Genomic DNA, 15,513 nt, shown 5'->3' on the forward strand with positions numbered 1-15,513 from the left:
GCCCTGCTGCTGTAGCACCAAAGAACCATAAACAATATGCAAATGAACAAGCATTATTGCATTCCAATGAAAGATTTGCAGCACTGAAATTTATATTTCATAATTTTTAAGTGTTACAAAGTGTTCCTCTTTTGAGTTTTTTTCCCAATCACTTAGAAATGTGCAACTATTTTTGGCTCAGTGGCCATACAAAGGGCCAGCAGGCTGCTGAATTTGGCCTAGGAGTCACAGTTTGCCTACTTCTGTGCTAGAGCACCAACTACAGGGATTACTGTCTGCTTGATTCACTGTTCAAACCCTAGAACCTAAAACAGTGCCTGGCATGCAGGAGGCTCTTAAAAGATGTTTCTTCAGTGAGGAAATGGATGGAACAATGAGTTGGGTAGCAAGTGACCAAAGGAGTGGACAAGCAAATGGACATTTGCAAGCAGGTTTGTTCCTACTCTCAGGGCTTCAGTTTACCCTTGTCTGAACCTAGGCAGGCTCCCCCAAGAAGACTTAGAAAGAGATCAGAAGGCTGAGGCCAGGGACACCTGGGTGACTCAGTGGTTGAGTGTCTATCTTTGGCTCAGGCAGGTCCTGGAATTGAGTCCCACATCAGGCTCCCCACAGGGAGTCTGCTTCTCCCTCTGCATAGGCTTCTGCCTCTCTCTCTGTGTCTCTCATAAACAAACAAACAAACAAACAAACAAACAAACTTTAAAAAAAGAAGGCTGAGGCCAGAATTGCAATTCAGCATCTTTATTCTTCCCCTTTAGCTTGAGAGTCATCCTGACAAACAGCTTCTGCCAGGAGAGGCAGAAAGGACTGGGTTGGGCAGGGATTCCCCAAGGACCTGGTCTCCTCCTCACGTGGGGTTGGGCTTAGGGCCTTGATCCAAGCTCAGCATCCCTGGGAAGGAGGGAAGCAGACCACTCTGCAACCTCTGTGGTCCCCCTACCTCCAACAGCCTTGTTAATGGGAACCAGCCACCTCCACATGCCAGGCAGGAGGGACCCTGGAGAGCGGCCCCATCTTCCTCCATATGCACAGGAGCATGCATGTGCACAGGGGCCCAGGGCAGTGCAGGGCAAGGTCAGTGTCCAGACACTTGGCTCTGGCCTGTGGCCCAGTTGGCAAACATAAAGCCTAGACTGATTGCCATGAAGAGGACCCCCAGGAGACCAAAACACAGAGCCTGTGGATGAGAGAGAGAGAAGATGGGGCTGGTGGGGTCTCCACGCCAGAGCTCCTCCTGAAAATGTTCCTCAAGCCCTCTATCCCCTCGAGAGTGCCCCATTCATTCCTGACCCTCCTGCTCTCTCCCCTTCCTTGCCACCAGCCCCTTCCAAAGAATTCTCCATCTTTCTAGAACCCTTCATAGAGTATTCTACTTTATCCTCCTTGAAAGTGCTCCTAACCCTCTTCTAATAGTGGTCCTCCCGTCTGTCCGTCGAATGCTCCCTGTCTTTGCAGATCCTGCTGCTGCTGTTTGCTCAGCCCCTTCCTCAGACAATCTCCTTCATTCTTCCAGACCCCCTCCCCCTCTGCCCCCAGCCCCCAGCCCCCTCTTGAAAATGTTCCTTTTATCTCTGGCCATCCTGGAGTGGTCCTCCTCAGAATGCTCCCTCTTTCCCTAGCCCTCCCCTGGAATGCTCACCTGGATCTTAGGCCAGGAGTAGAGGGGCTCCACCTCAGATGGGACAATGCGGAGGTAGAAGATGCTAGGAAGGATGAAGATGAGGCTGGGGGCTGAGGTGGACCCTAGGGACAAACAGGGGGGACAGAAGTCAATGTTGGCTTGGAGTATAAGGTCCAGATTAGGTAGGGTCTGGGACTGGAGTGGGGGTACTGACCAATAACCCCAAAGATATCCCGGATGGTTGGCACGCAAATGACAAGAACGTTGACCAAGACAAGCAGGATCAGGGCTATGGCCACATGCCGTGGCCAGCTGAAGTCCCTGCTTGGGAAGAGCAGCTGCTGCAGGGCCCGACGGATCTGTGGTCAGAGTAGCGTAGGACACTAGTCAGGGCCGAGGTACTGCCTCCCCTGCTCCATGTGGTCATATGACTTGAACTCTACCCTCTGAGCATCCATCTGTGCCTCCCCCTGTAGGAGATCCCTCATCCTCCCTCCATCTGACTATCTACATGTCCACCTCATCTGACCATCCATCTGAACCTCCACCTTCCTAATGAGCATCCTGTTGCCCTTCTGACAATCCACACCTCCTCCTTCCCTCTGCTCACCACCCCCCTCCTCCCCGTGCCTCTACCTGCTATCTGAAGTCTCTGCCTCCATGGATGACCACCCTCTTGTCCTTCTATTCTGTCTGAGATCCCTGCCTCTCTCTCCATCATCTGACTACCTCTACCTCCCTCCTCTGTCTGGTCATCCCACCTCCAAATCTGAGAGCCTGGCCCCTCCTATACCTCACTCCTTCTGCCTTCACCCTTTTCCTGTCCATCCCTATTTCTTCGTTGTGACTGTCCATCTGTCTCTGCCTCTACCCTGACCATTCCCACCTCCCTCTTCTGTCTAGCCAGATGTCTGTGCCTCCTCCCTCCAACTGACCACCCCTCTCCCCTTCATTCTCTCTGGCCTGCCATCTATGTCTCCTTTCTATCTGATCATCTATTTTTGCCTTCTCTGTCCATCTGACAACTTTGCCTTCCCTATCTGCCCATCCCTGCCTCCTCCATCCATCCATCCACTCCTAGCTCTACCCTACAGCCAAACATCCATGCCTACACCCTCCACCCATCCATCCATCCATGTCCATTCGCTCCATGGGCCCACCCTTCGACCCCACGTACAGGAAACAGCACGACTGGCACAGTAAGAGTCACCGCAAGCAGCACAGCCAAGCGCACGCAGAGGATGAGCAGGTCCTGCTGGCTGTACATGTGCAGCATCTCCGCCTCCACGCTATCTGGGCCATGGGATGTGGGACATGGGATGCAGGATGTGCTGGGAGCACCAAAACCAGTGTCCCAGAAACACACATCACACACACACACACACACACACACACACACACACCCCAACCAAATCCACATGTGTGATGTGCACCCTCTCTGGAAACTGATGGGTCCAGGGCATGGAGGCAAAGTGCTCAGGCTCCTGCCCCAGCAGTCTCCCTAGCCCCCACTCCAGCTCCCACCCAACCCTCCCCCGGCCCTACTCACTGTAGAAGGTAAGGTATCCAAAGGTCGCCGTGAGCCCATACATGCAGAACATGGCCCCAATGGACACGTTGGCCACGGCCTGCATTCTGTGCTTGGAGGGCCTAAGTCACAAAGGTTATGGAACTGTCATGCTCAGACCCTTGGACTTAGTGCAGGCCCCTCAAAATTCGCCCACATCCTCCAGAGTCACCTTCTTCCTAAGCTGACGTGCACAGGAAGTGGTACACACTGGGATGCCTATCTCTACCTCCCCTGTGTGACTAGCCAAGCCTCCCCCTGTCCATCCATCTCGGTCCATATGACCATCTTTGTCTTTCTCCTCTGTCTGACCATCTATGCCTCTCCCTCGCATCTGACCTCCATGCCGTGCCCCATCTGATCATCCACATATCTCTCCATTGTATCTGCCCTGCCCACCCCAGTTTTGTCCACCCATTCCCCACTCTATCTGACCATCCCCACCTCCGCATCCCCATCCATACAGGCCACACCCTCCATCTGATCATTTCTGTCTCCCCACTCTATCCATTCACACTTGTACCGGATGCTGAAAGTTGAACATTTAAGCCCTAATCAGTAAAAAGTCACCACTCTGAGTCCCCCCAAGGCCACCTCAAATCCCTCCCCTGGCACACTCTAGCCAGGATGAAGCTACAGTACCAGGATGACATGAGGAATTGTCAGACAGGTTGACTATCACAACACCCATGCCCACTTGCCTGCCCACTCACCGGCAGAGCTCTGTGTAGATGGGCAGCACCTCAGGGTGGCAGACGAAGGCAAAAGCCATAATGGGCACTGTGTAGAACATCTAGGGGAATGGCCCACATACACGGGATTAGAACCTACAGGGGTCTATCCCCCACTCCTCATCCCCCTGGCCCCACCACTCTACATCAGACACATGGAAGCCCCTGATGTCTGGTGCCCAGCTCCACTCTGAGCAGAGTGCACTATAGGACAGGAACAGAGGGCCTAAGTGTGGTGCAAGGTCTATACACGTGCCTACACACACACCTGTGAGTCAACTGTGAACATCTGGGCCTCACAGCTTCTGTTGAGTCCCTGGATGGGAAGACCTGAGGGGTTCTTGCTGTCCACTGCTGTTTCATTGAAACTTACAGCACAGCCAAGCTGGAACTTCTTATAGATGACCTGGGGGAGGGTGGGGAAGCGAGGTCACAGGGAAGGCTATGTCCCAATGTTCCAATGCTTTCTTTAATTTTTTCATGTCCTTCTCCCTCAGACTCACCGAAATGAGGAAAAACAGCATACAGGTCAAAGAGAGACCACTGGTATACCCCAGGTAGCCTGCAAAGGGTAAAATACAGAGCCTCAGAAATCAAGGAACCCTCCAACAGCAAATATCAAACCCTAGTTTGGCCTTTAGGGCTACCTCACCCCAATTAGGCCACAGATATTTACACAAGCTTTTACTTCAACCTGGGCAAGCCTCCACCTCCATAGCAAACTCCTATTCATCTGTTAAAACCCACATCACACAAGCTCTCCCATGGGATTTCACAACCCTTGACAATGGGGATTTTCTCAGTCTGGCTCCCCTTCTCTAACTCCACTATCCAATGACCAACACAGGAAGTCTCTTACCCAAGTGTCTCATGAGGGCCAGTGGCAGGATGATTAACACACTGACGATGATGATGAGGAGGTTTCCCTTCAAGAACCAGCCCCTGGGGAGATAGGCAAACACAGTGACTAGCTGCCTGCCAAAGAAAACCATCAGGCAGACACTCATAGAAGACAGCCAAACAGATGGATTTCTGCCCACAGTCAGGAAAGATGAGCTGACACCTCAGCTGTGAGAAGTCATTCAGGCGGTCACAATGACAAATGGCACAACAAGATCAACAAAAACAGCCAGACTGATCATCAGACTGTTAGACGAACCCTGTTAAAGGGACACAGCTAAGAACACACACACAGCCAGACAAAACGTGCTGTCAGACTCGCAAGCGGACACACAACCAAATGGGCAGACAGGACCCCAAATCAGTAAGACTCTCACAGTCCAACATAAGGTACCAGACCCAGAGTAAGTCATGACCCTGGTGCACCTGACAGGTAGAACAACAGTCTGATGATCTGGTAGTCGGGCAATGATGCAAAGTCAAACAAGGAGACAGGAACACACACATGTGGTTGTTTGAACAGCTAGCTCAAGGTGTGTTGAACACCTAAAAGTAGCTGGACCAATTTGGCCACACAACCAAAGCCTGAAATAGAGACAAAAATCGGCCAGCTTTTGTTGGAACCAAGCTCAAAGAAAGAGCGGGATCTCTACAGATATTGGCAGGAGGTGCCTAGGCAAGACACTTAATATAGAACTGGCTGAAAAATTGCCCACTTGTTCAAAAGAATTTTATCACCTGCCTATTATGTTCCAGGCAATCACACACTATTTCATACACACAGTTACACAGAAATAAAGCAACAAAGCACCATTGGCCATATATCTACTGGGAGCTAACTATAATAATTAGATACACCTAGTCATGTAAGTTGTCAGCTACCTAAATGGTTTCAGAATCGAACCAAAGATCTAACAGGATACACAGAGTCAGCCATCACATACAAACAGCTGAACAGATTCAGTCAGCTGTTGGATTGAAAACCAAACATACAGTCAATCAGATGTATACTCAGAACAATAGTTGTTCAACACATGGCTGGAACCACGGCAAGAGGACATATCATAGTTGAGGATCACACACACACACACACACACACACACATAGAGCAAGAGGGAACTTGCCAGAAAAATGGTTGCCAAATTAAACACCGATGGGAGCCTACTGGCACATAGAGTTGGAGCAAATCACATATAGATAGCTGGCACCACAGTACACTGCACATTTACACTTACAGCTAGAGAGATTTAGCAAGCCTGATGGACCCTGAATCAAACAGAATCCTCTGGACAGGGAAAAGTCAGAGTAAGCAAATGTCAAACACACATGGTTGGAATCACAGCATACAGGACACAGCTGTAGTCAGCTGTCGTACAGCTGGCCAGAGAATCTGCCAATACAACAGTCCAGAACCAAATCCACAGAGCTTAGGTCTACTTGATGTGTACAGTCACGTGGTCAGCATCAGAGTACACTGGACAGATGGAGTCAGCTACCAAAAAGAATCAGCCAGAATAACAGTCACAAAAATCAACACATGGTCTACCAGATAGTCAGAGCAACAGTCACACATTCTGTTGGCATCACAATACACAAGAATCACAGTCTGACCAAACTGCCTTGCCCAACAGTCTCAGAGCACCTGGGAGTCAGCTGAGCACAGAGTTCCAGACAGCAGCCAGACCGCACAGGTAATGTCAATGGCCTACAGGCCAGAGCCAAGGGGTGTTGCTCACTCACCCCTCGGGGTCCATGTCCAAGAAGGTGCCGATAACCAGGGGGAGTTCGGATTTGATGATGAACAGGTAACTGGACATGGCTGGTGCAGGTGGGGGGAGGTATAAGCAGAAGGATTCCCCTCATCCCCCCAGCCCATCCTGAGGAGGCCCACCCCACCCCACCCTCTTCCCCCAAGCTGATCCCCTACCTCCCAGAGTCCTCACCCCCAACATTGTGCAGACAGATGACGGCAGCCACCACTACCTTCCCCACAGGCCCCAGCGCCCTCTGTCCCAGCTGCTCATACGCTCGGATGCCTGGAGTAGAGAGACAGGAAGGAATGGTTTGTGGGTCCAAGAGGCCAGGCCGGCAGGGGAGAAATGGGGGGGGGCAGTGAGGGTCAGGGAGCTGAGGAGTTGGGGCTTGGGGTACTTGGGTCTGATTGATGGAAGCTGGAGGTGAGGGTTAAGCAGTTAGAGGTGGGCTTGAGATGGAGCCTGGGAGGTAGGATCTGTGACCAGGGAGACGGTTGGGGGTTGGATGTGGGTAGTGGGTGTCTTGGGGTTGTGGGGCTGGCTTCCACAATTAGGGGAGAGCTGGATATTAAGAATCAGGGGATTAGAAGTGGAATGTAGTAATCTGGGTGTGGGGAGGGTCTGAGAAATAAGGTCTGATACCAGACTGAGGGGTGAGGATCTGGGAGCCCAGATACATTCTGAGGGCAATGCACAGTCTGAGGCCTGGAGTCCAGGGAGTTGAGTATGGGGTCTGAGGTCCTGAGTCCAGGATCTGGGGTCAGTGTGGTATGCTCAGAATCTAGGGTTTGGGTTGAGGTCTAGGGTCCCAGGTCAGAGGGCTGGGTCGGGAGTCTGGGATCCAAGATCTGGGTTGAGCTCGGGGCCTTACCTACAACACCAGCACAGGTCAGCAGGAGATGGATGGAGTATGAAGACAGAAGTGCAATGCACAGCAGCAGGGCCCTGTGGCAGATGGCGCAGCTCAGACTTGGCCCCCAGGCCTCCTGCAGGCCCCACAAGGCACCCAGGCCCACTCTCCCACCCCTGCAGGCTGCCCAAGACTCACAAGAAGAAGAGGATCCCCGTATGGGCCATGGCATAGGCCAGTCCCAGGATGCCACTACCCATGATGGCGTTGCTAAGATTGAACACTGACATTCCAAACGATGTCTTCCCCTCGAACTGCAGGTAAGGGGCAAGGCACGGGCACACATGGGGAGGGAGACCAGGTAAGGATATCAGGGCTGGGGCCCAGGAAAGACTAGGGGAGAAGTGACTGGGGCCAGGAGACACCCAGAAAGGGCCACGGAATGGAGGCTAAGAAGCAAAAGGAGGTGAAGCCACGGGGAAGCTGGGAAAACAGGAGCTAGGAAGAGCTAGGAGAAACTTTGGAGGGGAACAGCTAGAAGAGGAGTGGAACAGGGGAGGGTGGAGCAGCCACCAGAGGCAAAACAGCTAGGGAGGGAGCAGCTGGGGACCGGGAGTGGCTGGGGCAGGAAATAGCTAGGCAGGGAAGCCCCGGGAAGAGGGAACAGTAGGGGAAGAGATGAGTTGGGCAAGGTGCAGCTGGGACAGATCCTGGGAGGTCACTCACATCCATGAACTCAATTGGCTTCCTCCCCGGAGCAGGAGGATGGCTGGGCAGGAAGCCCTCGCGTTCCTGCCTGTAGCTGGAGAAGGCAGAGACATAGGGGCCGGTGAGAGGGTAATCCTGACCCCTGACCTTGTCCCCCTGGGCCCCCAACTCACCCCAGAGCATCCGCAGGGAGGGCTCCATTTATCTTTGGATCTTGCAGTTCCATGCTGTGGGCAGAGAAATGGAGGGTGGGGGATCCGAGATGGAGCGGGGGGGGGGGGGGGGGGCTACACAGTGGAGAGAGCTAGATATAAATCTATATAAAGATATAAATAGGGCAGGGGGTCAGACAGAGACAGATGGAGGACCAGAGAAACGGAGATGAGGCAAGGGGAACAGAAGCAGAGGGACAGGAGAGACAGGGAGATAAATGGAGAGACTCAAAGACAACAGTGAGAGGGCGATGGAGGAAGAGATGGGAGGCAGAGAAGGGAATCGGGAGGGGAAGAGATGCCAACAGTTACTCAGACAAGCAGAAAAAGAGGGCAGCGAGAGACAAATAGAGGGGGAGGGGGGAGAGAGATTGAGAGAGAAAGAAAGAAAGAGAGAGAAACGGAGACCCCACAGCAGGCGAGATGGCCATCTGGAGCTGAGATAGCCAGTCCTCCCAGACCCCACACTCACTCAGTCTCGCTTGCTGCCTCTTTCCTTGCCAGCCCCCCGCACCCCCCCCTTCCCTCCACCCTCACCGCTTGGCCAGGCCTCTCACTCCTTACAGGGACACGTGTCGGCCGGCTGCCCCACCCCTCCTAACGCCCCCTGCCCCCCCCCTCCCAGCCTGGGCCCCGAGCCTGAGCCCAGAGCTGATGCAACCTGTTGAAGGAGCTGGAGGTGGGGAGGCGGGCTTGGAGACCCTACCTGCCCCCCTCCAGGCTGCAAACTGCTCTCTGCCACAATTCTGAATATCCTTACTAGAGGCCAAAGACAATTCCCCAAACTGAGCCTCCTTCCAGGGATACAAGTTACCTCGGGATTCCCATTTAACCTCCTTTTAGTATTTTTCTGGGACCCCTGTTAAGACTTGAGAGTCGTCTTAAACACTTGGTCTCCTGGCAGAAACAACTTTAGACACGCTTCCAGGCTTAAGATCCTTCCTGGTCTTGGGGTGTCTCAGGAAGCTGCCCGAGCCCTAATTTCCCTTCCTGAGGATGAGCTATCTCTGTGGTCTGCATCAAAAGCCCCCTCCCAGCCGCCTGATGTGTTTCTCGGGGTGGGGGTGCTCCGCAATCCCCCTGTGAGCCTGGAGCCCCCTGTCTTCTGGATGGGGTGTCTCTGAAGAAACCTCCAACCCAGAGCTGACTTCCTGGAAGTGCAGTATGTCAGAAACCCCCATTCAGGGTCCCCATCATTGCCAAAAGTGCCTCCAGGCAGCCCCTTCCCCAAGCCCCGAAAACCCTCCCTGGGAAGGGGACCCCCTGTCAAGGAGCCCCATCCTCAGTCTTGAGCACTCTCTGGAGACTCACCCACTTGTGAATTCGCTTCCCCGGAGCAAGGCACCAAAAGGGGTCCCCCTCCCACTCACTTCCCCCGCTAGCGCTAAAAAAGGTCTCCAGGGAATTCCCTCTCTCCCCTGGAGGTTCCCTCAGGGAACCTCTCCCGGGATCCCCGACTCGTGCCTCAAGGGTCCCCAGAGCCCCACCCCGGTCAGCGCCCCCTCCTCACCTTCCAGCTCCTCTCAGCTCCTGAAGCGGCAGTAACTCACTAGGGCTCTGGGACCCCACGGCCGGCGCGGCTCCCCCTCTGCGGACCCTGCCCCCGGCCCCGCCCTGTAGCCAATCAGCTCAGCCGCGCTGGCGAGGTGGCTAATCAGCGCAGCCCGAGCCGCATCTGGCCCGCGGATTATTTTTTTTTCTGGGAAGAACTTTTAATTTTAATTCAGTTTCCCTCCATCTGGCTCTGGGTGGAGGAAACGGGGTGGGGGAGGAGGGCGCTCTTCTTCACCTGGACCCACGTGGAGAGAGACGGAGGTGTGGAGGGGGTGGCTTGGGGAGGAGGTGGAAAGAAAGATTGAGAGAGGATAGAGAGGGGGACAGGCGGACAGAGGCAACTGACGCGGAGATCGGACACACAGCAAGGGGGATGGATGTAGGGAAAAGATGCAGAGAGGAGAGACCGGAGCTAGGCAGGCAGGAGAAACAACAGGAGGGCAGAGAGAGAGCCGTGCCGCGGAGGAGTGACAGACAGGCAGAGGGGCAGTCATAGGGAGAGGGAGAGGTACCGACAGACTCAGAGACAGGGGGTAGGCCCATGGAAGCATCTGGGGGAAGGCAACAGGCAGTCAGGCCCGGTAATAAGCAGGAGGCACAACTGGCAAATAGACAGGTGGACACAGCCAGACACATCCCCAGAGGCTGGGAACAGACACACCAGCCCAGAAAGACAAGTGGACAGAGGTAGTGGTTGACGCAGGAAGACCCCTAGAGGAGCAGATTCAGGCAAAGGGGCAGACAGGGTGGATGGATAGATCTGGGAGCAGCAGTGTGACAGGTATAGAGATAGACACAGCCCAGCCACTATAGACTGACCTCGTATAGATAGATAGCCTAGCCTAGCCAAAAACATACCCTCGATCTTGGGGGTCCTTCGAAGGAGGCAGGGGGGCAATTGTGGTTGGGTGAGGAGTGTGGATGCACAGTGTCTGCAAACAAGGCACACCCTAAAGTCCTGGACCCCAGCCCAGGCTTTGGGTGGGGCCTGTCCACACCCTAACTGAGGAGCCCCGCTGTGTGTCTGCCTTATATGTGGGTCTGTCTATTCACTCCCATCCAAGCATGTGACAGGCATATCTGTCCCAGGCAAAGCATGTGTCTCCTGCACAGAGTCAGGCAGATTGGACTCGGGGTCCAGGCTCAACTTCAACCAGACTGCTCAAGGTCCTGGTGGACAAGAGGCCTCTGTCAGGGCCTCTTCGCCCTCCTGCCCACCCCCCACAGAGAGCATAGAATTCCCGGAAAGACCAGGGGCTGGCTGGGGCTTCAAAGCAAGCCTAGATGCCCCCACCCTACCCGCAGTCGGAGGAGGGTAAGGGACAAGGGATGGGGCGTTTACTTCCCCACAGCAGGAGAGAGCCTCCTGGTTGCTCAGGGATCACAACCCTATCCAGTGCTCAGAAACCAGAGGCCGACTCACCACCACCCGCAGGAGTATAAACTCGCACACAGATTCACAGCCACATACACAGAATACAGGCTGACATATGAACACACAGAGACTACACCTGGGAGAGCCCAGGCCATGGTACTGTCACATACTCACGGCTGCATCGAATGACTTCCCACAACAGGTGTCATCACTCAGGGCCTCAGCATTGCAACCAGAGAACACAGACTGACATGGGAGAGGCCCGCACTGATTTCCAGCCACTCCAGACTCATGGACATCATCGCCCATGGACTCAACAGCCAGATCCTGGAGAGCCCAACAGGCAAATCACACACAGACTCACAGCTGCACCCAGAGCATACAAATATGATTTCCTACAGCTGACAACATCATACATGGCCCCCGTCCCTTGTACAGATGATTCCCACTTCTGACAATCCTGAAGGCCCATGTCCAGATTCACGCTCTATAATGATACCTCTATGGATACAAACTCACCTGTGAACTTGTGACCCCATGTGACCACATATGACTCTTGTCACAGAGAGGGGAATTCACAGGCAAACACAACTGTACAGAGAAGCTGCGGTCACAGACACACACACCATTTCATTCAAGCAGATGGCCGCACAAAGCCACGTGCACACAAAGCTGTTCACAAATCAAGTCAGAAGAAACGTTCAGGGAGCGCATATACAGGTGCACAGACAGGAAAAGCTGGGGTGCAGAGAGGACTCTTACTATCATTACAAAGAGGAAATCCAGAAAATACATCTCAAACTGCATGAGGAGGAAACAAAGGAACCAGATAGGACACAGTGGCCCCAAGAGAAACACCCATAGGGCACGCACAAAGGAGCTCACCACAGCCAGACACAAACGTGGCACCAGAGAAGAAAGACACACATACACAGGAGACACATGTATATGGGCAAGACACATAAACACACTTAGCACCCATAAGCAGTATAAAGGAGACACACAAACACCCAAGGAACATATACACCCAACCCCATATAGATGATTTGCACAAGCAGACAGCAGTGAAGCACACGTAGTGAAGCACACGTAGTTTTCACAAGTGAAACATGTGAGTCCACAAGCAGTCATAGACACAAGATACAACCAGGCAAGTTACATAGCAAGATGTGGGTGGAGCTCCCATACGTATGTTTATGGCTGAGAACATGTACAGGCAGAGGATATTCAAATACACACACACACACACATACACACACACACACACACTCCCCTCATCTATCCCAGCCTATTCTAGTGCCTCTCTCCTCTCATATTCCTCCTCCCCCACCCCCAGAGCCATACACATCTGTGCTACAGGCTGGCCAGGGAAAGAGACACCTGTCGGCAGAGGCCTTGGCCTACATGGCCATGGTATGTGTGTTGGGGGGAGGCAGGGGAGAGGTGTCTAGGGACATGTCTAGATTTCAAGAAAAGTCGAAGCATCTGGCCAAAGAACTAGTGTACCTTGGACAAAAAAACAGATGCCCCCACCCACCACATCCCAGCAGCAACTTCCTGCCCTGATCATCCCCCTGCCCTCCCAGGGCCTTCCCCAGCCCTCCAACATTGCCCTGTGCAAGGCCACCAGGCACACAGCAGGTGCTAGATAAATGCTGCTTATCAAGTGTCATATTATCATCATTTTTACTTTTATTTCTGCCAAGCGACTTCTTCTAGAGGAGGGATGGGCCTGCATCCAGCCCCGCGCCTCATAGCTTAGCTAAGTTTCAGGGCAAATGGCAAGTGTTCAAGATATGCTGGTAGGAGGAAAAACAAAGGGAAAGTAAAATCTGGCTGCGGAGGGAGGGCAGCTCGCTTTAGAAGGAACAGATGTCTTTAAAGCTTGACCGAGGCCTTGAGTCTGTGCCAGGGATAAGAATGCTTTGTTAGTTCATTGAAGTAAGGTCATCTCTTGGGTTCATTTAAGGCTTTTGTTGGTTCAGTTAAAGCAGACCCTTTTGCGACATTTGGGATTCCGATAGAGTCTATTAAAAGTCGGTTTGGGTTCCTGTCGGTTCTTATAAGCAGATCCCTGCTCTTCATTAAAACAGGTCACTACTCAGCAGCCTTCAGGGGAGGGAGCCACGGAGCAAAGCAGTTAACAGCATGAGCTTTCCCAGCTCTGCCACTTACTAGCTGTGTGGCCTGGAGTGAGTTCTGAAGCCTCGGGGTCTCAGCCGCACCCCCCCCCCCCCGCAGCATAATAGCATCGAAGTCTTAGGGCCCCTGGGAAGACTGAATGAATTAATACAGGTAAAGCACTTAGAACAATGCCTGACACACAGTAATTGCTCAATAACATATTTGTGAAAGGAATTAATGAATTCTTCTCTGCCTGTGAAAGCAACCCCCCACTGGGCTGCATTTAGGATTCTAATCTCTCCTTTCAGGCAGGCTCCCCACAGAGACACTCTTCCGTCCCTCAAAGCAGCCCCTGGGCAGCAAGGCTTTTAGAGTCAGTGTCTGGTCCCCTGCACCTGGACACCCCCCCTCCCCCCGTCTTTCCCTCCCCCGGTAAGATGCCCTCCACGGTACAGAGCTGGCCTGGCAGCTCCCCGCTCCTTGACCTCTTCAGGAGGCTGAGGGGAGGACACTTTTACACTCAGCGGGGTGCCGGGTGGGAGCTGCAGGCCGACACCCTACTTCGGGAAAAGCCTGGGGAGTTCAGAGCCTGGATCCTGTCCCCCAATTCCCCCAGCCCTGCTGGAGGAAGCAAGTTGCTTTGCAAAAAAATTAAACATCCTCTTTGTGAGAGGCAAGAAAACAGGACGTGGGAAGCATCCCACAGGGTGAACATGGGCCCCCAATGCTTGGCACCCCCTCCTCTCTGTGGAGCAGTGGCCAGGTGGCTTGAACCCTTGCTTTCTCACACTTGCTCACCTCCACAGGGGAGCCGTGTTCCCACCCCCCACAAGGCCCTGGAGCGCTGCTGTCCAGCTCTTGCTTCCTCCCTGGCTCTTGGGAACTCCTCCGGGAAGGGCTTCTCGTCCTTGTCTCTGCTCATCTGTCTACACCTCCCAGGGTGCCCCCCACTCCACATGAATGCAGAACGCACCACTGAGGAAAGAATAAAGGAACAAAGCAACAAAAGGGTGGATTCAACAAACATCTATTGAACACCATCTGTGTGCCTGGCCCTGTTCTAGGGCTGGGAGGCAGCAGCGAACAAGATAGAACAAAATTCCTGCCTAGCGAAGCTCATATTTCTAAGGAATGATGAATCAGTTGTTGACTTCTTTGAATACTCACCAAACTTGTTATCACTTCAGGGTCTTTGCACTTGCGGCTGGCTGCTGGTGCCTGGAATGCTCTTCCTCTAAATATTCCTCGGGTGCATTTCCCTTTAGGTCTCAGCTCAAATGCCACCTCCTCAGAGAAGTCTTCCGTGACTATGCTGTCTAAAAGAGCAACTCAACCCCTCTGTTACTCTCCATCCCTTTCACCCTACTTTGTTATTCTTCATTCCTTTTTATCACCACCTGACATCACATTGTATATTTACCCCTATAATAGGATGTTTAATTTAGTACAGTGACTAGAGTAAGTAAATGTATATGGATACCAATATATTTATATATATCAGCATATACATTTAAATATATGCATAAGATGATATGTGTATTTTATATATATACTATGCAAAATACATAAATATATTATACACTTTCTTATATTTACATGTAATAGTATATTTATATTTATTTATTACAAATATATAACCTATACACTAGTGAATATTATACATCACTATATTTCTTTACAATCACATACATATTAAGCAGCATATATGTTTATACACCTAATGTAGTATACAGCCTCCCTATATATCTATAAACTGGGGATGATTACAGTAACTACTTCATATAGTTGTCATTAGGATTAAAATGAGTTCCAGGAAAGAATCCAGCAGTGCACTGGAGCCAAGTTTGCAGACTGCTTTTTCAATTTTCAGGAATATCGCGACAGAGTTCTTAAGCAGTTATTATTTAAAATGAAATAATATAAACTTACAATTAAATAAATGAGATTATTTATTATTTAGAAAGTGATACTCAAAACTCGTCACTTCCTATTTTACTACATTTCACTATTCTCTATGCTTTGGAGGTCTATTTGAACTGTATGGTAGAAATATTACACTAATGCATCTCTTCCGAATTTTGTTCCAAGACTACACGTCAGTAATTTAAAATCTGACA

General features: G+C 52.0%; 1 protein-coding gene across 4 annotated transcripts; it reads right to left on the reverse strand.

The window, feature by feature from the left end:
• Window positions 1-725: 725 nt before the first annotated feature.
• On the reverse strand, window positions 726-9,924 carry SLC38A5 (solute carrier family 38 member 5). Of its 4 annotated transcripts, none has more exons than XM_055337316.1 (16): window positions 9,854-9,924; window positions 8,305-8,358; window positions 8,150-8,225; window positions 7,622-7,737; window positions 7,445-7,518; window positions 6,763-6,855; window positions 6,560-6,638; window positions 4,779-4,861; window positions 4,423-4,481; window positions 4,188-4,325; window positions 3,902-3,981; window positions 3,171-3,271; window positions 2,799-2,914; window positions 1,836-1,980; window positions 1,640-1,743; window positions 726-891 (listed from the first exon to the last, which is right to left on the reverse strand). In XM_055337316.1, the coding sequence occupies exons 2-16, from the start codon at window positions 8,355-8,357 to the stop codon at window positions 883-885; spliced, it is 1,326 nt and encodes a 441-aa protein (XP_055193291.1). In that variant the 5' UTR covers window position 8,358; window positions 9,854-9,924; the 3' UTR covers window positions 726-882. The 4 variants fall into 4 exon arrangements, with proteins under 4 accessions (XP_055193291.1, XP_055193287.1, XP_055193289.1 ...); XM_055337312.1 differs by having other exon boundaries at window positions 726-1,177; XM_055337314.1 differs by lacking the exon at window positions 9,854-9,924 and adding an exon at window positions 9,655-9,668 and having other exon boundaries at window positions 726-1,177.
• Window positions 9,925-15,513: the final 5,589 nt, after the last annotated feature.

This window comes from Nyctereutes procyonoides, unplaced genomic scaffold (genome assembly GCF_905146905.1).
Source record: "Nyctereutes procyonoides isolate TBG_1078 unplaced genomic scaffold, NYPRO_anot_genome, whole genome shotgun sequence".
NCBI lineage: Eukaryota > Metazoa > Chordata > Mammalia > Carnivora > Canidae > Nyctereutes > Nyctereutes procyonoides.